Below are 22,978 nucleotides of genomic sequence, written 5' to 3'. Positions count from 1 at the left end.
CCAGCTTTGTGGGACGGAGGGAGTATACAATTAGTCACTCGTTGTGCTCATAAAAATACTGAAGTAGAAGTTTAGATCTAAGACTAAGCGGACTGTTTTTTTATGCCAACTAGCTGGGTGGTCCGCGCAATTGCGCGGCTAGCACCCAAACAAAATCATATATTTTTTAGTATGATTTTACTTAAAATTTATTAAATAGCTATCTAGCTATCTCATTGTCTTAAGATTTTGAAAGACCAAACCTTATCATCCTCGTGTTTCTAATTATATAGTTTTCAAAAGTCACACCAGTTGCTATCTCTTATGTCATCTCCTTTTTTATTTGCTTGCTCAATCTACCACTATTTCTATTCATTCTTCTTGGAACCTTTAAAAATTAGATTTTATATATAGTTTTTAGAGTTTATTGTCACGTTGGGTTTCATTTTATAGTTTCTAGATGTCCCGTCAAACGTTGCCATTATACTCCTCTACGACCCATCCATTGTCTCTTCTCTTGGTTGTCATTGAGATTTTAAAAATCGAACATAATTATCGTTTGGGTTCATTTTTTACTTTCTAGAAGTCCCGCCAAACCGTCAGCGGCTTTGCCATTGTACTCCTCTATAGCTCGCTCGCTGCCTCCCTTCTTTATTGTCATTGAGATTTTAAAATCGAACATGATTATCATTTTTTTTTACTTTTTAGAAGTTTCAAACCTTTAAAAGTTGGACTTGCAGTTTAATTTTTTATAATTTTTAGAAGTCCCATCAAACGATGCCACTATGCCCCTCTACAGCCCGTCTGCCACCAACTCTTTATTGTCATTGTGATTCTAAAAATCGAACATAACTATCGTTGGAATTCATTTTTTATTTTCTAGAAGTCCCGTCAACCGTCGGCGGCTCTGCAACTATACTCTTATACACCCCGCCTGCTGCTTCTCCTTTTTATTGTCATTGAGATTTTAAAAATTGAATATGATTATCAATGGGGTTTGTTTTCTTTTTACTTTCTAGAAGTCCCGGCAACCGCCTTACACGTTTGCTTCACGGCCTGCCTGACGTCCCTCCTTTTAATCGTCATTAGGATTCTATTGGGTGTTTTATTAACAATTTTTATATCTCGTATCAACCGCCACCACTTTACTCCTTTATAGGCATGTTGCTTAATTTATCTCGTCATGTGTTTTAGATGGTATTTTCTTTCAATAATCTTTATTTTTATCACAAAATTTAGTTATTTATAAATTGTATTCCTAATTGAAATCTTATTTTTCTTTTTCTAATTTCAGATTTTTTTAAAAAAAATTTAGTTAATATCGTATTGTGTTATTTTAATTTCAGTTGTTTCAAAATTGTATTCCTACTTGAACACTCTTTTAGTTTTTCTAATTTTAGATATTATTTTATTTTTATTCTAAATTTTAATTAATCTCGCATTGGGTTCTTATAAGGATTCTTCTTTCAATATTGCTTATTTTTAATTCCAAATTTTAGCTAATTTTAAATTGTATTCCTACTTGAACTTTTATTTTATTTTCTTTTGCTAATTTCGGATTTATTTATTTTTATTCCGAATTTTAATTAATCTCGTATTGGGTTCTTATATGGACTCTTCTTTTAATATTCCTTATTTTTAATTCCTAATTTTAGCTATTTTTAAATTGTATTCCTACTTGGACTCTCATTTCCTTTTCTAATTTTGGATTTTATTTTATTTTTATTTCAATTTTTGATTAATCTCGTATTTGGTTCTTATATGGAAACTTATTTCAATATTCCTTATTTTTAATTCCGAATTTCAAATATTTTTAAATTATATTTCTACTTGGACTCTCCTTTCCTTTTCTAATTTTGGATTTTATTTTATTTTTATTTCGAATTTTAATTAATCTCGTATTGGGTTCTTATATGGAAATTTCTTTTAATATTGCTTATTTTTAATTCCGAATTTCAGCTATTTTTAAATTGTACTTCTACTTGGACTCTCCATTTTCTTTTTTTTCTTTTTCTCGGATTAATGTGGGAATTTCTAGCCCCCACAGCGAACGTGGTGACTCCTTTCAAAGCTGTTTTAATAATATAACTAGCTGGGTGACCCGCGCAATTGCACTGCTAGCACCAATATAAAATTATATATATTTTAATATGATTTTATTTCAAATTTATTAAATAGTTATCTCGTTGTCTTAAGATTTTGAAAAACCAAATCTTATCATCCTCCTATTTCTAATTTTATAGTTTTTAAAAGACACATTAGTTGCTACCCCCTACTTCTGTTATATTATTTTTTATTAGCTTTGTTCATTTTCCTTGGAACCTTTAAAAATTGGATCTAAAAACTTATAGAGTTTATTGTCCTGTTGGGTTTCTTTTTTATAATTTTTAGAAGTCCCGTCAAATGCTGCCATTATACTCCTCTACAACCGTCCACTGCATCTTCTTTTTATTGTCAATGCTATTTTAAAAATCGAACATAATTATCGTTTAGGTTCATTTTTTTTACTTTCTAGAAGTTTCATTTTTTTTACTTTCTTGAAGTTCCGCCAAAAAGTCGGCGACTTTGTCACTATACTCCTCTACGGCTCACCCGTTGCCACCATTCTTTATTGTCATTGAGATTTTAAAATCAAACATGATTATTATTGGGGTTTATTTTTTTTACTTTTAGAAGCCCGAACCTTTAAAAATTGAACCTTATTGTTTTTAGAGTTTTATTGTGAGTTTTATTGTCTCGTTGGGTTTCATGTTTTTTATAATTTTTAGAAATTCCGTCAAATGTTGCCACTATACTTCTCTACGACCTGTCCATCGCATAATCTTTATTATCATTGGGACTGTAAAAGTCGAACATAACTATTGTTAGAATTTATTTTTTACTTTCTAGAAAACCCACCAATCATCGGCGGCTCTACCATTGTACTCCTACACGACCCGCCCGCTGCCTCTCATTTTTATTGTAATTGAGATTTTAAAAATCAAATATGATTATCATTGGGGTTTATTTTTTTACTTTCTAGAAGTTCATCAACCGCCACCACTTTGCTCCTCTATAGGATTGTTACTTAATTAATCTCGTCATATGTTTTAGATGGTCTTTTCTTTCAATAGTCTTATTTTTTATCACCTATTTTAGTTATTTATAAATTGTACTCCTAGTTGAATTTTTTTTTCTTTTTCTAATTTCAGAATTTATTTTATTTATTATTATGTTCTTTTGATATTTTTATTTTTTTTATTTTCAATCTCTGTTGTTTCAAAATTGTATTCCTACTTTAACTCTCTCTTTTAATTTGCCTAATTTCAGATTATTTATTTATTTATTATTATAAATTTTAATTAATCTGCTATTGGGTTCTTATATGTACTCTTATTTCAATATTGTTTATATTTAATTCTGAATTTAAGTTAATTTTAAATTGTATTACTACTTAAACTCTTATTTTCTTTTCTTTTTTCTAATTTTGATTTTTTTTATCTTTTATTCCGAATTTTAATTAATCTCGTATTAGATTCTTGTATGGACTCTTCTTTCAATATTTCTTATTTTTAATTCTGAATTTCAGTTATTTATAAATTGTATTCCTACTCAAACTCTTCTTTTTTCTTTTTCTAATTTTGATATTTATTTTATTATTATCCCGAATTTTAATTAATCACGTATTGGGTTCCTATATGGACTTCTCTTTTCATATTGTATATTTTAATTCCGAATTTCAGCTATTTTTAGATTGTATTTCTACTTGGACTCTTCTTTTCTTTTTCTTCCATTAACGTGGGAATTTCTAGCCTCCCCAGTAAACGTGGTGACTTATTTTCGAGCTGACTTAATAATATAATAGAATAGATTGATTGATTGATAGATGTTCATACTCCATACGTGTCAACCGTGGAATGCAACCGGTGGTTGGAATACGTAGTTCGAGAAAAACCCAACACGAACCAAATAGCAGCAGGCACTGTACGTACTTGTCCTCGGCTCATATCTATCCACTTGGCCTCCGCCTGCTAGATCCGGTGAATCTGCCGCCATTGACGCACCTCAGAAAAATTAAAGATGCTTTCCAGCTCGTTGCTGTTGCTGCCCAGATTCCGCAAAAGCTCATCCAAACGGAGTCGAGTAGAGTAGTGTGAAACCATGTGGTGGCTGTCGGGGACGAACGACGCGCTTTGCGTATATCGATCACCACGTACGAGCGCGTAGAACGCCCGTTCACCAGTATCAAAAATCAAAAGGCCACACCTGATATGACGGATACCGTTAAGAGTCAAGCACAAACCGGGGAAAAACCTATTGTTTTCGCTGCAAAAACCTCACGCGCGGCTGCCGGGTGGACGACGATGAGGGAGCGTACGTCACGCCGCTCACGCTGCCTGTGCTGACGTCCAGGGCCTGACGCAGAGAGGTGGTGGAAATGGAAAGCACCTGATGTATTCTTCTATGTTTTAGTGTATAGGGCTAGGTTTTTTTTTTTTGGAGAACGTGGATAGGGCTAGGTGGTCTGGATAAGTACACCGGCCGGCCCAATATATTGTTAATGTTGAGAAGAAAGAGATGATTGTCTCTGGAATCTGGATGGCTGGATGGTGACGATAGTCACTTGGGGGATGGCATGCATGGCACATCATCGGTTCAAATTATGATGTTCACTTAATTGGGGGATGGTATGCTATGAGGCTCGTGCTCACCATGGTGTTACACACAAGCTAAATCCATCCGTCTCAAAATAAATTGATTTTTAGAGTTTATTTTCTTCTCTCCAGCAAATAAGTTCATTTTTAGCCTTTTATATATCCATGATCTACAAATTAAGTATCTTTTGCACTAAAGACAACGATGACAATAATAGCTAGCTCGAACGTGAGGTTGAAATCAGGTACATACGACATGGGATCCATACTTTATATAGTTTAAGCCAACTAGGAAAAACTGGAGTAAAATCTTGTGAGCCCACCGAAATTGTGATGTATTCCCTCCGTCCAAAACTCTAAGGCATAGTTCTTTTGTCATCAAAACCAATAAATCAAATTATTTGCATGTAACAAAGATAAAAAAAAATGAACACATGCAACCAACGAGTATTAAGATGGTTGATTAGATTCTTGTTAGCAATTTAATCTAGCACGGCGAAACAAAGAGACAATATCTTCATTTAAGTCTTGGATGCATGACGACTACCAATATGAACATCTCCTTTAGAAAAAAAATGGAAAATAAAATTTTAGATAGAGGGAGTATGTACTTAAATGTACTCCCTCTTTCCCACAATAAATGAAATGGAGAAAAAAATTTCAAAGTTTCTCTTATTAATAGAAAAACAGTAGTAGTATTGATGGGTGGGTAGGGAAGGGATACTTTAAAATAATGTATTGTTTTCCTCTTCTTTTATTTTTGGACCACTATGTACAAATTTGTTTTCTTTTCACCAACATTGACATATGATTTTGTTAAATTCATCTTCCACCAAAAGACAACTTGTTAGTAATGTGCTTTCTTGAGGTAAGATGGATGTTTTTTTTTATATAATGGAGGTAAGATGGATGTTGATAGCATTGCTCAATATATTCCTATAGGTGCCATCTTTGAATCTAAGTTCGATCTTGCATTGACTTTGTTCAATGGGAAATAACGTTTTGTCCGCAATGAAGAATTTTTGTAGCTTTGACATTTTTTTAAAATTTTGATTTCAAGGAAAACGACCTCATGATACCTATGGAGATGTATAGTGTATGACAATGTAGTATTTTCTTACAGCAACATTGAATTTATAGCATGATTAAAAAAGACGGAAGACGTTGTATGAACCCGTGTTTATTGTCCATGCCTCAGCTTTATAAATTAATAGTTACTACTTAATACAAAGTATATCATATGTCTGGTGCCTCTTCGAGAAAAAAAATCCCTCTCTTTTAATGCGCACACCCGCACCCATACATGTAGAGGCATGGCCGAGCTAACCTCACATAAAACTTTGAAAGAATAAAGTAGTAATAATTAGTGGGTGCAGAAGAATAAACTAGTGGAGTACAAAAGATAATGGGTAGGTGAATAAGGGGATGTTTGGGAGAGAGGGACTAAACCTCTCTCCAAAACTTTAGTCCGAGAGGACTAAAGTTTAGTCCCTCTCTTCCAAACACCCCCCTAAACTAGTATAAAAGATGATAGACGAAGAATAAAGTATTATCTCGGGATTACAAAATCCCTTATATTTTACAGCAAGTTCAAATGACATATAATCTCTTATATTATGGGACGAAAAGAGTACATTTTTGAAGTGTTGCTGTCTTTGTGTGTGCTACTCCCTCCGTCCCATAATATAAGGGATTTTGAGTTTTTACTTGCAACGTTTGACCACTCGTCTTATTCAATTTTTTTTGAAATTATTATTCATTTTATTTGTGACTTACTTTATTATCTATAGTACTTTAAGCACAACTTTTCGTTTTTTATATTTGCAAAAAAAATTGAATAAGACGAGTGGTCAAACGTTGCAAGAAAAAACTCAAAATCCCTTATATTGTGGAACGGAGGGAGTATTAGCTTAAAAAGGTTAAACTCCTTACACACATCTCATCGAATATTTACCTGGTCAATGGTTGAACAACTTGAATTGAACCCAAGATCAGAGCCTCTATAGATAGCTGCTTCTACTAAGCCAGTACACAAGTATCCAGAAAAGGACACCCCTAGTCCAAACCAAAGTTCACATCGTCTCCACCTACTGAAGGGGTACACCTCAGCCAGCTAGCTGCGCTGCCCAATCTATCGATCCCCAATGGCGAGGCGCCTGCCAAAGTCCGAGAGGTCGCCGTCGCCGCCGCCGCCGCCGCCCGGCGACCAAAGGGACGCTGCCATCCAGGAGCTCAGCAAGGGCAGCGAGCTGGCGACGCAGCTCATGGCGCAGCTGGAGCTCATCCCGGAGCGGGAGCTCGACGGCCGCCGCGACGACGCGCTGGCCAACGTGAGGAGCCTCTCCATGTCCCTCAGCTCCTCGCTCTACGCCCTCCGGTCCGAGAGGAGGGAGCACTACTACTGCGGCTCCTCCTCCTCATCCGGCGGCGCTGGGCCAGCTGCTGTCACCTCCGTCTCCGGCGCCGGCGGCGAAAGAAAGACGAAGCGCCGGCGAGGCAAGCATGGCGAGGAGCTCATGTGAGTGCCGAAAACTACTTATGTGTGTTCGATTTCTTCTCTTCTGCATGCTACCACTGGCAATACATATATATGGGACTAATTAATGGACTAGATAATTAAGATTTAAGAACCCCATCAACCGGCAACCGGCCGGCAGATCTGTGTGTGTGTGTGTGTTCCATTTGAGCTTGAGTGACTGATTAATCAGCTTAATTTCCTTGTTGTCTCTAATTATTAGCTTGCTTTGAGGGGGAAAAGAAATGGAGCTGTTAATAGTCTATGCCGAAAGAAGCCTAGATCTATTATACTTAGAGGACACTAAAAGGTTTTTAGCAAGCTGGATATTGTTCTGCCCCATTCGGATTATTTGGGAGCCTCGTATGCTTGCTTTTCTCGAGTAGCACTGGCTGGATCTATATTTCATGGTTAGGAAACTTGTTAACAAGTTAAGTGCATGATTTATTTTGTCTTCCTTTTTTGTTTCAGCGAGACGGTATTCATTACTACGACACCAGAAAATGATGGGTTTCACTGGAGGAAATATGGCGAGAAGAATATCCTCAACAGTGAATTTCGAAAGTAACCATCAATTCATGAAGTTCTGATGGACTTTTCTTTGATTCAATTTCTGAAGATTTAGCATTACCTTAATCAAAATTCAAACATGGGTTGATAATTCCCTTTTATTCAAAAAAAAGAATTAATACTGCAGGAATTAATTCTAGCTAGCTCTCTGTAGCACCTTATAATAAAGGAGTATTACCTAGGTAATTAGTAGCATACATATAGAGTGCCAGCAGACGTGTCACAACAAGAACACTAAGGTGTGTCCTCGGAGAAATATCAGGATGTATTTTAGATGTGTGTGCGTGTGTCATAGCTAGCTCTAATTTAAGGATTGTGTGCATATATCTCATATTGGGTGAGCAGAAATGAACCTACCTTTCCTTTGAAATGGTCGGTTTATATATAATTGCAAATAGCAAAATATATGTAGTATGATACTCATGTTTTTATTACATTAATACTTTTGTCGGAATAATGGTATATATGCTTCTAATTATTGGGAAATGGTTCTACTTGTTTTTCGAGGTGTAAATGGGCCAAAAATATAGAAAATCTGGGTAAGTGACCTTTGCAAATACACTTATAGAACAATTATATTATTTGAAGTAGAGTGATAATTATGAAAAGTAGAGTGAGATACCAACTCTTTCCTTAAATTCCTGTAGTGCTATGATCATATGATTTGTGTGCAGTTGTAATTGACTAAGTTCATTAAGAACTTTTATTATCTTAAAAAAAGTGCAGTTCTTTTTTTTTAGGGAAAATAAGTGCAGTTCTTAGTAACTGAATAGGACAAGGAAATTTTAGTGAGCAAAGATTGTAGACATCTTTTTTTAACTAAAATTAATATTGTTCATTAGTATGTTTTGAAGGTATTTCATTTAAATAAAAGGATTATACTGAAAAATCACATGCATGGAGACATGTACCGTTAAGTGCGGTGCATGCATAGACGTATGAAAGTTTGGCTGAAGTCCAATTAGTCACACAAAAATCAATCAACTAGTTCTCACAACTGTAAATGTTCAGAGTTTAGACTACGACGAGAATGTGCCGAAAGAATGGTGTGCTAGTTCAATTCGTTCACTGCATTTTTCGTGCACATGTACATGAAGTCTCACAATTAATTGGTTTTTACTTATTGAATGGGCATTCATTCCGTTTGTGCTTTCTTGGAAATAAATGTGTATCAACTATATATAAAACTGATGATATAGTCTGACATGCATAATTATATGTTTATATCAATTCATGCACTACACAATTTGCAGGTTATACTACAGATGTGGTTACAGTGATGAGCGAAAGTGTCAAGCAAAGAAATATGTGCAGCAAGAAAACAACAAACATCCCCCAGAGTTCAGGGTCACCCTCACCAACGAGCATACATGCAATACAGTGTTCCAAGATCAGCCCAGTTCAAGCAGTACTAATTCCCAAGTGCTCGACTTCACAAAAGCATCCATTTCCTCATCATTAATGGATTCTCATGTCGGCGCGCCGATCTTGAAGGAAGAGGAAGAAGAAGAAGTTCCCTCCATTGATGAGAGCACAAGAATCATGTCCACAATTATGCGTAACTATGGATCCTATGGCGACTATGATGAGTCGTCTCCGCAGCCATGGAATGGTGCCGGCTGGAAGTGATAGAGATCAACTGATCAGTTTTTCCCCACTGCTCTTCAGGTAGTACGTACGAACGTAATTTGCCAGTGATGAACTCATGGTGATCTAGATCTACCTAGTTTGGTACACATGCAAGCAGCTTCCCTTGCAATTGCCAAATCACAATAATCATCTTTTTAAAGTTGTCGCGTAGTATTAGTGAATTATTAGCTAGCTCTTGTTGTATTGTACCCAAAAACTTGGATTTTAATTTGCAAGTGATTACTATATATAAGCTCCCGGCATGGCACCTAAATGTGTTCTATGGTTTATCACTTTATCTTACCTATACAATTTACATTCAAGGGAGAATACACAGCCAATTTTTTTTCTCTCGAGTTTCATCCCTGATTCACCGTGGCTCCTCATGTTTCACTTTGTGCAAACCAGCTAGCTAGTATCTAAGTTTGCTATTCCCTCCATCCCAATTTTTTTTAGAGGAACCGACGACAGGAGTTTCTCCTGCCGGAATTTATAGAAGAAGAGAATTGGCCCAGTTAATAAGGGAAACCGGGCCCGAAAACCAAACAAGCACGGTTAATTAAACGGACAACCGACAAAAACCTATACAAAAAAGGAAAAGAAACAACTAAAGAGACCTCACAAAAGTCGTCGTTACCAAGCTTACCAAAAGGCAAGCAGCTTGAACAACATAATGCAAACGAGGTCTCCAGAACCACCAAACATCCTCTAGTGGAGCATAAACCTTCTGAGCGAAGCCTTCAACAAGGGAGCAACATCAAGGATGCTGTCAACGCCCGTTCCGAAAGGAACCCGGTTTTCACCTGAAGGAAGAGAGAGCCAGCATGACAATACCTCCAAGGAGAAAACGGCGCCCGCAAGCGTCGATATCATCAACCTAGGATAGCACTAGGCAAGGTTTTCACCCGAGGCTCTCTCAAAAGGCTCCACTTCCAAACCCTCGCCGCATTGCCGGGACGTTCACTGAGGGTCATCGTTGCCAAGCTTGCAAGACAAGCAGCTCCAACTCCGCCTCAACAACCAATCACCTGCAGCTCGACCAGAGACCACCTCACACCCAGGAACCCAGCTGGAGCAAACTAACAGCGCGGCCGATGACCAGCGAACAGGACGCCGAAAATCCGCACGCCACCCCTACCAAGAAGCTCCCCGGCATCGACTGGAAGCAGCCTAGCCTAAGAAGGGAGGAGCACCTGAGAAGAATGGAGCGGGTGCCACACCGCTAGAGAGCACCGGAAGAACAACCACTGAAGAAGGGGAGAACCGGATCTAGAGGAACAAGAGGATGGATGCGCCGTCCCCGCAGCCGGCAAAAGCCGCAGCAGGCCTGCTGCCCCCGGCCAGGACCACGCGGCAGTCGGCGCCGGGGCGCGCTCCGCCGGCCAACCGGACGAGCCGCCGCCGACCCGATGCCGTCATCGCCGACGAAACCGCGCGGGAGCTGCAGGCCACCTGCCAACGCCCGAAGGCGCCGGCATCGACCGAGCCTGTCGCCGGCCGCACAGAGCCCCACCGCCGCGCCGCCGTCGTCACCCCGGCCAGATCTGGCGGGGCGATCGGAGCTGGCGACGCCATCGCCGGAGCCGCGCGGAGCCCTTCCGCAGCGCTGCCGACGCCGCAGAGAGCCCCACCACCACGCCGTCAACGCGACCTCACCATCCCGCCGCCGCGACCTCGCCGCCCAGCCGCCATTGTCGCCATGCCTACGCCGGGGCGAGATGGAGCCAAGAGAGATGGCCCCGCCGCCGCCATCCCAGCGCGTCGCCCGGAATTGCCGGCGGCGAAGCAGGGAGGAGGGGAGAGGGGCGGCGACGGCTAGGGTTTCGCCCCTGAGCCGCCGCGTGAGGGCGGCGCGAGGGCACCAGAGAGTTTTCTCCATCCCAAATTAAAATAGAAGCACTTCTCCACTCTCAAGTTTTTCACATATATTAAGGAGAGGTAGAATTAAATAAAATGTGGTTGTTATTGGTTGAGACGGAAACGAGATTGGTGAAGAAGCAGTTATATCTTGAGATAGAGAAGCATGGCGCTATTTGGTTGAGAGCCACACACTGTGACATTTGTGGCAAGCCACACACTGTGAAATTTATGGCATCCACAACTATAGTATGCCACACCTTTTTAAAAAATCAAACCTCACTTATCATAGTCTCGTTTTCTCGCCACAAATGAGACCAACAAAATGTTGGCCATACAATATGTGGCTTGCCACAGTTTGCAGAACTTTTATGACAAAGTATGGGAGGGGTGTCATTCAAACAGCCCTATACATGTGGGTTAATATAGTTCTTAAGCCCACTTAATATATCCCCTCTATCTATCCTCCACCATGGTGTCCCTATAACTTTGCATTCCTAAATGCCTAAAAATACTCAACCCTCATCATTTCCATGCTCCTCTATCATCCACCAGACCACCATATATATATCTCTTAGGGCTGAGACGGCACATCACCATTATTGCCCCAGCCATCCATTTAGCCCGATGGAACTATCTTCTTACCTCTTATGTTTCCCTTCCAGGCCCACCTTGTTTTCTAATTTAGCGTAACCACGGCCGTTGAAGAGAATGAATTCCCACTAATCTCCACACCAATCTCATGCACAACCCCAGTAAATTTCGTTGAACTTTAAGTCCAATACTGAATGTTTTTAGGAAGCTATGCATGTGTACGAATTTTTTTTGCCAAAACATTTACAAACTCTAATATGGAACATTGTCATTGAATAATCTTGATTCTCTGTAACTCCTAATTCATTAAATCAAATGGCTAAAAAAATTGTCTGCAAAGAGTTTTGTAAGAAAATTAATTTTACTATGAGCACACTGTTCAATGTTTTTATTCTCTTTTGGAATCTCACCAACATGATCATGTGCAGCGAGCTAGCTACGCCAGGAGAGTTCACAGCAGCTGGAAGCTTCTAGATCAAGAGATTCAATATTCAGGAGTACAGCTTAGAGAACTAATTTTCAGCTATTCATGTACGTAAAACACGTTTTTCTACACAGATAATGAGATTGGACAGCTTTCCCCAGGGTCATGTGTGTACAAATATATATTTGTCATCTTGGAGAACAACATTACCATGTGACAGTTCAGATCTATCATGGATAATAGTACTTGGATAATCCAACTCTATTTTTCATGGTACCATCTCGAACAATAACATATTGTTAGATTGTGTCAGCCGCAAAAGGGAAACTAGTTAAGATGAATTCGAATTACGGTCTGCTTGTAATTCTATACTGTACTGCAAGTTCTCTCCAATTCCCATTCGTTTCTTCTATGCTTAGCTATAATTTTTACCCTGATATAATTACTCCCTCCGTCCCATAATATAACGGATTTTGGAGGGATGCGACACATCTTAGGACCATGTATCTGGACATGGTCCTAACTAGGATGTGTCATGTCCCTCCAAAATCCCTTATATTATGGGACGGAGGGAGTATATTTTAGTCGAGACCATTCGTAGTCTTTAATATGCGTTTTGTTTTAGAAAAAGGTGCTAATTAAATTATCAAAAGGGGAAGGGGTAATTAAAGTAAGGTTACAGTAACCAAAGGCTCTGTTTGTTTCAGATGGTAGATTATTGTGATATATTATTATTGACATTATGGAATTAATTAAGGACACAAATGAATTAATTAAATAATGAAAAAGTTAAAATGGATCTAGAAAGAAAATCTAGCATGCTTAGCGACTAAATTGCATGATAAATGGTAGGTGTAATATTGTAGGTTGTGTTTCTGTAGGTATTATTGTTGCAACTGTTAGGTGATCATGAGTGAGATTTTCGGAATAAGTTTGTTTTTGAACCTTCAGAAAGATTGAGGGGAATTTAAGGGGGCAAGAATTGGGATTTGAAACTTCAAATTTTGAATTCCAGGAATTATTGCGGGGAGGGGATCGATAGAGAGAAATAGGGTTTGAGTTGGGATCGGGATTCGAAATTTACATTTTAACTTAGCGAAATACAAAGGATCAAGGAGAGGGCATCAACTCGAGAACTTGATATTTTGGGGATGGGTGTATATTTGGGGACTCAAAAGATTATTTGAGAGGGATTCAAAAGAGAGGGGCCAGGAAAGTATTCTACTAAATCTTTGTATAGGGCGATAATGTTTGGTGAGGTCAAGTACTCAAGAATGCAGGAGATTTGGAGGACACCTGTGCCGCTGAAGGTTAGGATCTTTGTTTGGTTAACAATGAAAGGGAGGATTCACGCTGCCAGCCAATTAAAAAAAGATGAAATGGCAAGGTGATCCTGACTGTAAACTTTGTGGAGAATTGGAAGACACTGATCACTTGATGTTCAAATGTGCCCGGCTAGATTTCTTTGGTGTTGTTTTAGAGATGTTCTTAATTGGAACAGGATCCCTCAATCGACAGCGAGATGACTATATTGATGTGGGAAGCAGAGAGGTCCAAAAATATAGTTATGTGGTATCTTTTTGTTGAAGGTTTTTGGGCGATTTGGCTAATTAGGAATGATTGGGGTGTTTAACAACAAACTTCTAACAAATTAATATCCTTCATCTTCCTTATAGAGTTGTTTCTTTTATGCAACAGTGGAAGCGTTTGGTGCCGTCGACGCTGATAGGAGAGATGGAGACTTTAGGGGACTCACTACTTGCCAATATCCATGGAATGTGATAGTTGCAAATGCTGCCGCAGTGAAGACGCTCAAGGACATGGAAGCCAACCGCTGCATCAAGCCCTAGGCTCCCTCAGGGGGACTACCATTCTCTTGCTTTTAGTGCTTGCTAGACCTCTTTATCTTTGTTCCGCCTGTGTGTGTGTGCGCGCCCTTCTTTGCTTTTGTTTATCTGGTCCTTGTTGGAAGCTGCAATCCCTAGCGAAACGCTTGTAAGATACTCTTATGCTTTCAGTAAAGCTGGGCGAAATGCCTTTTCTCTAAAAAGAGAGAGGGTAAAGAGGTAGAAAAGTGGTATTTTGATTTGTTTCTTAGAGTTAGATCGATTATTTAGGAAGGGATTCGAAGGGGGATAGAGACAGACAGAGAGATGAAACAATCGATAATTGATTTCAAGAGACCAAGGGAGAAGTTTAGAGGTGAAACATTGGAGTGAGTTTGAATTCGAGGATTTGACGAAAATTGCATTTACGGTTTTTAGAAGAGAAATCTGAATAGAAGGGTTCGAACTTCGAGATTATTTTCGAGTGGAGATTTTGAGAAGTTGGATTAGAGATTTGAACTTGTCAAATTGGTGATTTGAAATAATGGGAATTCGCAACGAGAAATCAGAAATGGTTTGAGCGCCGACTCAAATCTTTAAAAGAATTATTGAACTGGAATCAATCAAGGAAATTGGTTGATAGGGATTTAGGAGAGGGGTTTGATTTTCGACACCGAGCAAAGGAATCAACGGGGGATTTACATTAGGATCTACCACACAACTTAGACTCTACACTCAAAAAAGAACAAAATTATCGCATATAGGATTTTAGTAAATTAGCTTTTTACACGAGGTTTGCACCGGTAGAGCAAAGGCCATGTATCAGTCCTTGTTAGTATAACCCATCGGTGCACCCACACGCTTTCAACAACTCATAAACAAGTACAAGTAGCACCAAATTTAACCTAGATTTGAACAACATAGTACATGTGACCTGATGACATGAACAACATTAACACACGATGCCATATTGCCATCCATATGCATGGCGCGTAGTAACTAAGTTAGTGACTGACGCGAGCAACTAGACACGCTTCCCGATCGAATTAATCATTTTAATCCACTTTTTTTTCCTTTAACTTCGTCTCTGCTTCCTCTCGAGCTAATCAGCTAAGCTATATCCGATCCAGACCCGCCGCTATAAAAATCCACCACCTTTCCGAGGTTGCGCAAATGGCGCTGATTGCCACTGGTGCTACCGCTACTGCTACTGCGGCGCCGGTGGCTAGCCCGGCTGCTTCTTCCATGGCGTCCGAGCTGATGGCGCAGGGGCGGGAGTCCGCCGCCGTCCTGGAAGCCCTGCTCCATGGCGCGTCGCTCCCGCCGGCGCACGGCGGTGCCCACGCCCTCGCCGCCGAGATCCTTCGCTGCTGCGACCGCGCGCTCGCCGCGTTGCGCGCCGGCGGCGATGCCGAATCGTCGTCAGCCGACACGAAGCGCAAGCCGGCAACCGCCCAGCCGTCGACGCGCCGGAGGAGAAGGTATATATATATGTATGTCTCCTCCCGTTCTTGCGATGGCGCGCGCGATCGAGCAGCGACTCAGCAAGAGATCTTTTGCAGAGCGACGGCGAGCGGCGGCGGAGCGGCGGCGGCGGCGGAGCCGGCGAGGGTGGAGAAGGCGCGGACGTCGGAGGACGGATTCCTGTGGAGGAAGTACGGGCAGAAGGAGATCAAGAACAGCAAGCACCCGAGGCTCTACTACCGGTGCAGCTACAAGGACGACCATGGCTGCACGGCGACGAAGCAGGTCCAGCAGTCGGAGGAAGACCCTTCCCTCTACGTCATCACCTACTTCGGCGACCACACCTGCAGCTGCCAGACGGCCGCCGCCGCCGCCATGGACGACGACGACGACGATGAAAACTCGCAGCATTTCGTCATCAACTTCGGGCCGGCCACCGCGAGCCGCAGCGGTTCGCCGCCTCTGCTCTACGACGACGGCGACGACGGCGATGTCTGGAGGGAGACGGCGGCCACCCCACCGTCGTCGAGGCAGTCCAGGTGCTCGCCGGAGGGAGACGGGGAGGAATCCGGGGTGAAGATGAGCAAGGAAGAGCCAGTGGACTCGTGTCCGGGGCCGTCAGCGGTGAGTTCGCCGGCCGACGTCGTTTCTTGTTCGTCTCCGGCAATGGAGCCCGATCTGCTGGGCTGCTTGAACTGGGATGATGACTTTGGAGACAGCTCGTTCGTCGACGCCGATGAGTTCATGAATTTCGATGAGATTGATCTGTTTCAAATCTACTCCTAGCTAGCATTGTTATGCGACTAAATTGCGTGATAAATGGTACTAATAGGTGTGTAGTATTGTAGGATGTGTTTCTGGCTTTCTGCAAGTATTATTGTTGCAACTATGAGGTGATCATGAATGAGATTTTTCTTCTTTGTGGGTGTGAGAGAGAGGTTCAGTACTTCGGAATCCAAAAAGGAATTCCGGGGAAGAAATACCCAAAAAAAATCAAAAATAATTCGAATTTTTGTAAGTTTTTTGAAATTCTAATCTAGATTTAAACATTTTGTTTCGTAAATTTGAAGTTTTAGGATGGAGACACATATTACTGCGGCGATCTACTGATAGACACCAAATTGTAATCTCATTAGTTGAAACACAACTTAGAGACCGAAAAAGTAACCGACCCAATGAAAAATGATTTTGGGCAAGACTTTCATACTTCCACTCTGGCACGGATATGTTTCTATTATGAAATAAAGTTAGAGAGTCTAAAAAAGGTGATTCAAAAATTAAGGATGAAAATTAATTTTTCAATTTTCAATTTAGGTGTGTCTTATCATCAGCTGAAAGTCTATCAATAGACTTACGTCATCAATTGTGTGGATGAACAATGACCCAGGTTATGATAGATGATAATACATGTTGATCCTAACTTCAGGCATCAAATATGTTTCAGTAGTGACAAGTTGGCATGTGAAGGAGTTGACCAGGATCCGAACTTCTTGCCTATTCGAGGGTTCATATTCTTAGTAATATTGGTCTGAATATATAGTAACAATGTGTCATAAACTCAAGACTGATACTCCATATATGTCATTATGGCGGTAATGCAGATTATATATGTTACTCCAATGATATCAGGGTCAGATAAACCCTCCCTCCATGCAGGCGTCTTCGGCCTATGAGAAACTAGCTACTTAACCTATACTTGAACGATGAACCATGTGGATGCTTAATTAATGATATGTAAGCATCAAACATTAGGTGGACAGGGGCCAAATTAATTAATCCAAATCCACCCAAGAGTAGTCAATGGGCGATGTGAACATCATTAAATTATATACTCTGTTGCACGTTGATCACGAAGGGAGTATAAGACAAGCGTGCACCAGCGTATTCTAGTACTAATTGTCAACTTGTCATTAACATAGAGTAGCTATCCGGCATGGTCAACTCTGTCATTAATATAGTTGTCATTAACATGCAGGCTCTGTTGCATCTGCCTTTTTTTCTGTTGACGAACAGATTAGGCTAAAATACTGGGACATGGAATTGGCTTTGCTATACGGGGATAAACAAAATCTAGTCCACTGCATGCATGTGCGGTGTGATTGTTACATTGCAACTGAAACTGCAAGAGCATTTTCGCTAGATAAGCTTGCTTTGATGACAGTTTGATGATTAGATCAAGGGAGCTCTCTGCTAATTAAAGAAACACGCAGGGGTCTTTCGACTAACTCCACGAGGTGGTGGGCTGGACGACCTGAGTTCGAAGTCTTACCCTTTCTAATTATTTGATATTAGGTTGATGTTCGTGTTTTTTTCTGAGCTCTCTGCTAATTAAATTGCTACTAGTATTCAGGAGGCTCCGCGTACGAGGCCCAAACTACTGACACTGCATTTGGGCCAAATTTCTTGGGCTATGGGAATAGGCCGGAACCCAGTTTCCGTGGGCCGATTCCGTTCGCAGATCCGAATTTATGTGGGCCGAATTGGATATTAGTATCGATCCAAACTCGAGTAGGCCTGAATGAGCACATGATCATTCGAGTAGGGCCGTATGGGCTGTGTCACCTGTACGACAACTTGGCCCAGGAAGCCTTTAACTTCGGCTTGCTTTCTGGGAGAAGTTGTGGTCTCAAGGCGAAGACAGCAACAAAGTAACAGAACTTCAATTCTTCAAAAGACCCAAGTATTAGCCAAACTTAACTGACAACAAAAACATGAATGGAACCGGGTTGCTATTATGCTATCAGCCTCATTTCGAATTGACACTCATGTGATGATTCTAGAAAAGGGACCAAGAACTGATCCGAAGCAACGGCTTCACATCCCTGAAAAATTGCAAGCAGGCTAAATCACTAGCCATCTCCTCACATTCTTTGGTCTTTGCAATCATCCCATCTATCAAAGACAAAAAAAGGAACTAATAAAGGGAAAGAGAAATGGAACCAAAAAATAGATTTCAAACCAGATCATCCTCTGGGGTACCCTGAGAACTCCTCACCATCTCAAGCATGCTGACTACCTCACCCATGTCCGGCCGGTGGGAGGGCACCTGAGACGTGCAAACAAGGCCCAGCTTGATGATCAGCATAGCCTCTTCCATGGAGAACTCACCTGATAGCCGTGGATCCATGCAGTCCTCCACCCTGCCATCGTCGAGTGCAGCTCTCACCACATCGCAGAGCACGACGACATCGTCTTCTAGGTACTCGACTGGTCTCCTGCCTGTCAAGATCTCAAGAACTATCACCCCGAAACCATAGACGTCGCACTTCTCTGTGACATTGACTGTCCTGCATGTGAACTCCGGCGCCATGTACCCTAGCGCGCTCTGAATCTTGCTGCTCAGCACGTAGCGATCCAGCATAGGCAGCAGCTTCACAAGGCCATAGTCACCAACCCTTGGCTCGCCGTTGCTATCTAGCAAGACATTGCTTGACTTCAGATTATAGTGGATTATCCCATGGCGGTGCAAGTGCGCAAGGGCTCGGGCTACGCCGATTATTATGTCAAACCTTTCCATCCATGAAACCGATCTCTCTGCTGAGGACTCATGCAGGTGCTGATATAAGTTACCGCCAGGCACAAAGTCATAGATGAGGAGCTGCAGTGATGAAGTCCAGTAGAAGCCTCTGAGGGTAACAACATTATGGTGCCGCACCTTTCCAAGAAGCTTAACCTGCCGTTTGAACTCGTCCTCTGACTTGACCAAGCTTGACACTGTCAGCTTCTTGATGGCCACAGGCTGGCCATCTCTTAAAACTGCCTTGTAGACTGTGCCAAAGCCTCCTCGCCCAAGTTCGCAATCCTTATTCAGCAAAGCATGCCCACCTGCACTGAAATCTGGGCTGCCCCTGCCAAACATGACAAGCTTGCCAGGGTTGGCTTCATTCTCTGGGGATTGGCTATCATAATCATCTGATAGTGCAGTGGGAACTGCAGAGTGGGAGGCCGCAGAGCGGACACGACGGTTGAGCACTGTGATAGTTACCACGCCAACAATAATCAACGCTCCACCCACAATGGCAATCAGTGTTGAGATGCTCAATATGATCTTCTTGTGGTGCTGGCTGCTGGGGGCACCTGGGGAAGCCTCTGAGAGGGGATCTGATGAGGCATTAGGGTTAAATACAATTGGCTTTGGCATGACGCCGCTGCAGGAATTATCTCTCTGTGAGCTGCAAAGTCCAGCATTGTCCAAGATGAAAGAATCAGGGATAGTATCAAAAAAGTGACTGATGGGGAGGTTTCCTGATAGTAGATTGTGGGAGACATTGAAGACTCGAAGGTTTGCGAGTTTAGAGAGCTCCACTGGCAGGGTTCCATTCAGCTTGTTCTCCGAGAAATCGACCATTTGGAGACCGGTGAGGTTGCCTATGGTCGCAGGAATAGGCCCTGTAAGCTTGTTATGTGATAGATCCCTGCAATGCCACAAAAGAGCCATACACACATCAGCTGAAATAGTGCCAAGATTTTGATAGTAATGATGCAACATGATTTGCCTTGTTCATTGTAATTTATATGTTCTTTAAGAAGCATTCAAATTTCTTATGTAATTTGACTTGTGTTTTTTTAGTGTATCCAAGAAAAAGCAAGGACACAGACACTAGGATACGACCAAAGCAACAGGACAGGCATGGTTCCGACATTGCTGGCTTAGTGCTTCCAAACAGAAAATAAGACATAGACATCACTTTCTCCATGGCATCTGAAACTAGGAACCAGAGAGCAGGCAAGTGCTAGCTGCTAACACAAGAAAAAACAAAGTAGAAGCTACTGCTAGTGTAACAGCAAGCCACCAAGTTATGTTGGAAAAAAAAAAAAGAGATCACTTACAATGCAATCAGGTTTCTGCAATTCCCAATCTGCGGCGGAATGATTCCGGTGAGTGAATTACTCCCCATCAGCAACTTCCGGAGCGCCGCCGCACCGCCGATCTCCGGTGGGACGCCCCCGCTCAGCTGGTTTCTGCTAACATCCATCACCTCCAACAATGCCATCCGTCCAATGCTCACCGGAAGCTTCCCCGACATGGTGTTTGAGGACAGGTTCAGATGCTGCAACCTTGAAAGGCTCGCGATCTCGCGCGGGATCACGCCGGAGAAGGCATTGCCCGACAGGTCCAGTTCTTGCAGCGCTGAGGCATTGTCACCGGGAGCTTTGATCCAGCCGGAAAGCGCGTTGCCGGCGAGGGAGACGCGCTGCAGCGCTGCCAGGCCGAACACCCACCACGGGAGCTCCCCGGTGAGCGCGTTGCCGCTGAGGTCGACCTCGACCAGGTTCTTGCAGCCCGAAATGCCGTCTGGGATGGCGCCGACGAAGCGGTTGCCGGACAAATCTAGCGTCTCCAGCGCCGCCATCTCACCAATCCACCCCGGGAGCTCGCCGGCGAGCGCATTCCCGCCCGCTCCAAGAGAGCTCAGCCCGGTGAGCCCACGCAGCGACTCCGGCAGCTCGCCGGTGAACAAGTTGTGCCCGACATCCAACGATTTGAGCAGCCCGGCCTCTCCGACGTCCGCCGGAATCTCCCCTTCGAGAAGGTTGCGACTCAAATCCAGCACGCGCAACGAGCTGCTCCGTGGGAATCCCCCGGGCACGCTTCCGGCGAGCTGGTTGCCGGAGAGGTCCAGCGACCGGAGCGACGGGAGAGACCAGATGCCATCGGGGACGGGGCCCGAGAGGAGGTTCCCGGAGAGGTTGAGCGACACGAGGGAGCCGCAGGAGGCGAGCGCGGCGGGGAGGTAGCCTGAGAGCGAGTTGGCGGAGAGGTCGAGCGCGCGGGCGCGCGGGGGCAGCGCGTCGGGGAGCGGGCCGGAGAGGTTGTTCCCGGGGAGCGCGAGGGAGAGGAGCGCGTCGAGGCGGAGCAGCGCGGACCGCGGGAGGCGGCCGGAGAGCCCCGCGGACGGGAGCGCGACGGCGTCGACGCGCCCCGCCCGCGCGTCGCACGACACCCCGGGCCAGGCGCAGGCGCGGTCGGCGTCCTCCGACCACGCCGCCAGGACGCCCCCCGGGTCGGACACCCCGGACTTGAAGACCACCAGCGCGAGCACGTCGTCGTTCACGGCGCCCGCCGCGGCGAGGATGGCGGCGAGCGTGAGGAGGAGGAGGGCGGCGGTGGCGGTGGCCATTGGGGAGGAGGAGGAGGGGATCAAGCGGCGGCGAGGTGTTCGTCCATTGGATTCTAGCGTGGGCGCGCGTGGCGGCGTGGAGATGCACTGTGTGTGTAGTGTGCGAGGTGGTTGCTTTGTTTGGTTTTGTGGGGTGCCATTAATGCCACCCGGTCCCAGAGCAGAGAGCACCGAGCATGAATTTTGGAAGATGGCCATTTTGAATTCTTCTTTTTTTAGGCATTTCCTTACTGCGGAATATTGGTTTGTTCGTTTGTTTGTTCGAATTTTTAAGCAAGTGGTATGACTGTTTGTGGTGCTTGTGGGGATAATTGTGGATCTCAGCTTCTTCTGAAACTGGCCAACAACATATAGTTTCTTTTTTTTTCATCTTGTTATTATAGTATTGCCTAGCAAAAACCAAAGGATGAGAAATGTTACTCAACGTTGTACTCTTAAGGGGAAGGTATGAATGTTTGTTTGAGAGGAAGGGAGAGGATGAGAAGATACACAAAACGATGAGATTCATTAGCATATGATTAATTAAATACTAATTATATTAAACTTGAAAAATGGGTTAATACGACTTTAAAAGCAACTTTTTAATAGATTTTTTAGAAATAAGTCTATATAACCCCTTGAGTGTTGGTTTGGTCTATTTAACCCCTGAAATATGAAACTGAGTATTCTACTCCTAAAAATATGAAAGTGGCTCAAATAACCCCTTTGAATAGTTTTGTAGGTAGTTTTTTCATGGGGATAATGACAGTATTGCTTACATGCATAAAGATTAATCTACTAAACCCAAGTCAATCCAATAGTTTCTTTTCACTCACTAATTACCACATACGCACTACTGTACATCATTCTCGAGCCTTTCCACTTCTTGAAAGAATATTCATTCCCCTATTATCATGTCATTATCTCCTCTATAGTCCACGTGGCAAAAACCACAGCTATATCATTAGTATAGGATTATTTAACTCGGTTTCTATTCTTCGGAAATAGAATACCCAATTTCATACTTCAGGGGTTAAATAGACTAATCTTCGTGCTTAAAGTGTGAAGTGGTCCTCTTTCTATAGTTTAATTGTATATGTTACAGTAGGGGTGGGCAGAAAAAAATCGAACCGAAAGACAGAACCGAAAAGACCGAGACCGAAAAATTCGGTCCTACGTAGTGAAAGACTGAATTTTGTTCGATCAATTCGATTAGTCTCCTCGGGTAACCGAATAGACCGAAAAGGCCGAATTATCAAAAAATGTCTAAATACAACCTACAGTCCATTATGTTTAATAGGATTAAACTTTAATTTTCACATGCCTACTTATTCTAGGCATGCAACCTAATAAGAGTCTTTACTCATAAGTGCTTACGAATTTTT

At 42.6% G+C, this 22,978-nt stretch overlaps 3 protein-coding genes across 3 annotated transcripts; 2 read left to right on the top strand and 1 right to left on the bottom strand.

Annotated features, from left to right (window-relative positions):
* The first annotated feature begins 6,650 nt into the window (after positions 1-6,650).
* On the top strand, positions 6,651-9,634 carry LOC107276131 (transcription factor WRKY45-2). The gene is made up of 3 exons (XM_015782865.3): positions 6,651-7,131; positions 7,600-7,692; positions 8,952-9,634. The coding sequence occupies exons 1-3, from the start codon at positions 6,758-6,760 to the stop codon at positions 9,325-9,327; spliced, it is 843 nt and encodes a 280-aa protein (XP_015638351.1). The 5' UTR covers positions 6,651-6,757; the 3' UTR covers positions 9,328-9,634.
* A 5,506-nt stretch (positions 9,635-15,140) lies between these two features.
* Positions 15,141-16,409, top strand: LOC107277067 (transcription factor WRKY45-2). Its single transcript, XM_015783418.3, has 2 exons — positions 15,141-15,509; positions 15,591-16,409. The coding sequence occupies exons 1-2, from the start codon at positions 15,202-15,204 to the stop codon at positions 16,276-16,278; spliced, it is 996 nt and encodes a 331-aa protein (XP_015638904.1). The 5' UTR covers positions 15,141-15,201; the 3' UTR covers positions 16,279-16,409.
* Positions 16,410-18,204: 1,795 nt separating this feature from the next.
* Positions 18,205-21,727, bottom strand: LOC4339111 (probable LRR receptor-like serine/threonine-protein kinase IRK). The gene is made up of 2 exons (XM_015782294.3): positions 20,323-21,727; positions 18,205-19,907 (listed from the first exon to the last, which is right to left on the bottom strand). Exons 1-2 carry the CDS (start codon positions 21,612-21,614, stop codon positions 18,446-18,448), a joined length of 2,754 nt encoding a protein of 917 aa, XP_015637780.1. The 5' UTR covers positions 21,615-21,727; the 3' UTR covers positions 18,205-18,445.
* Positions 21,728-22,978: the final 1,251 nt, after the last annotated feature.

This window comes from Oryza sativa, chromosome 5 (genome assembly GCF_034140825.1).
Source record: "Oryza sativa Japonica Group chromosome 5, ASM3414082v1".
Classification (NCBI taxonomy): Eukaryota; Viridiplantae; Streptophyta; class Magnoliopsida; order Poales; family Poaceae; genus Oryza; species Oryza sativa.
This window is presented reverse-complemented; position numbering and strand designations above follow the sequence as displayed.

What these genes read in the sequence shown, in the direction of transcription:
- LOC107276131 (XM_015782865.3), top strand. Translation starts at nt 6,758, where the DNA reads ATGGCGAGGCGCCTGCCAAAGTCCGAGAGGTCGCCGTCGCCGCCGCCG. An exon ending in AAGCATGGCGAGGAGCTCAT is followed by an intron (nt 7,132 to 7,599) that starts GTGAGTGCCGAA and finishes TTTTTGTTTCAG; the next exon opens with CGAGACGGTATTCATTACTA. An exon ending in CTCAACAGTGAATTTCGAAA is followed by an intron (nt 7,693 to 8,951) that starts GTAACCATCAAT and finishes CACAATTTGCAG; the next exon opens with GTTATACTACAGATGTGGTT.
- LOC107277067 (XM_015783418.3), top strand. Translation starts at nt 15,202, where the DNA reads ATGGCGCTGATTGCCACTGGTGCTACCGCTACTGCTACTGCGGCGCCG. An exon ending in TCGACGCGCCGGAGGAGAAG is followed by an intron (nt 15,510 to 15,590) that starts GTATATATATAT and finishes GATCTTTTGCAG; the next exon opens with AGCGACGGCGAGCGGCGGCG.
- LOC4339111 (XM_015782294.3), bottom strand. Translation starts at nt 21,614, where the DNA reads ATGGCCACCGCCACCGCCGCCCTCCTCCTCCTCACGCTCGCCGCCATC. An exon ending in TGCAGAAACCTGATTGCATT is followed by an intron (nt 19,908 to 20,322) that starts GTAAGTGATCTC and finishes GTGGCATTGCAG; the next exon opens with GGATCTATCACATAACAAGC.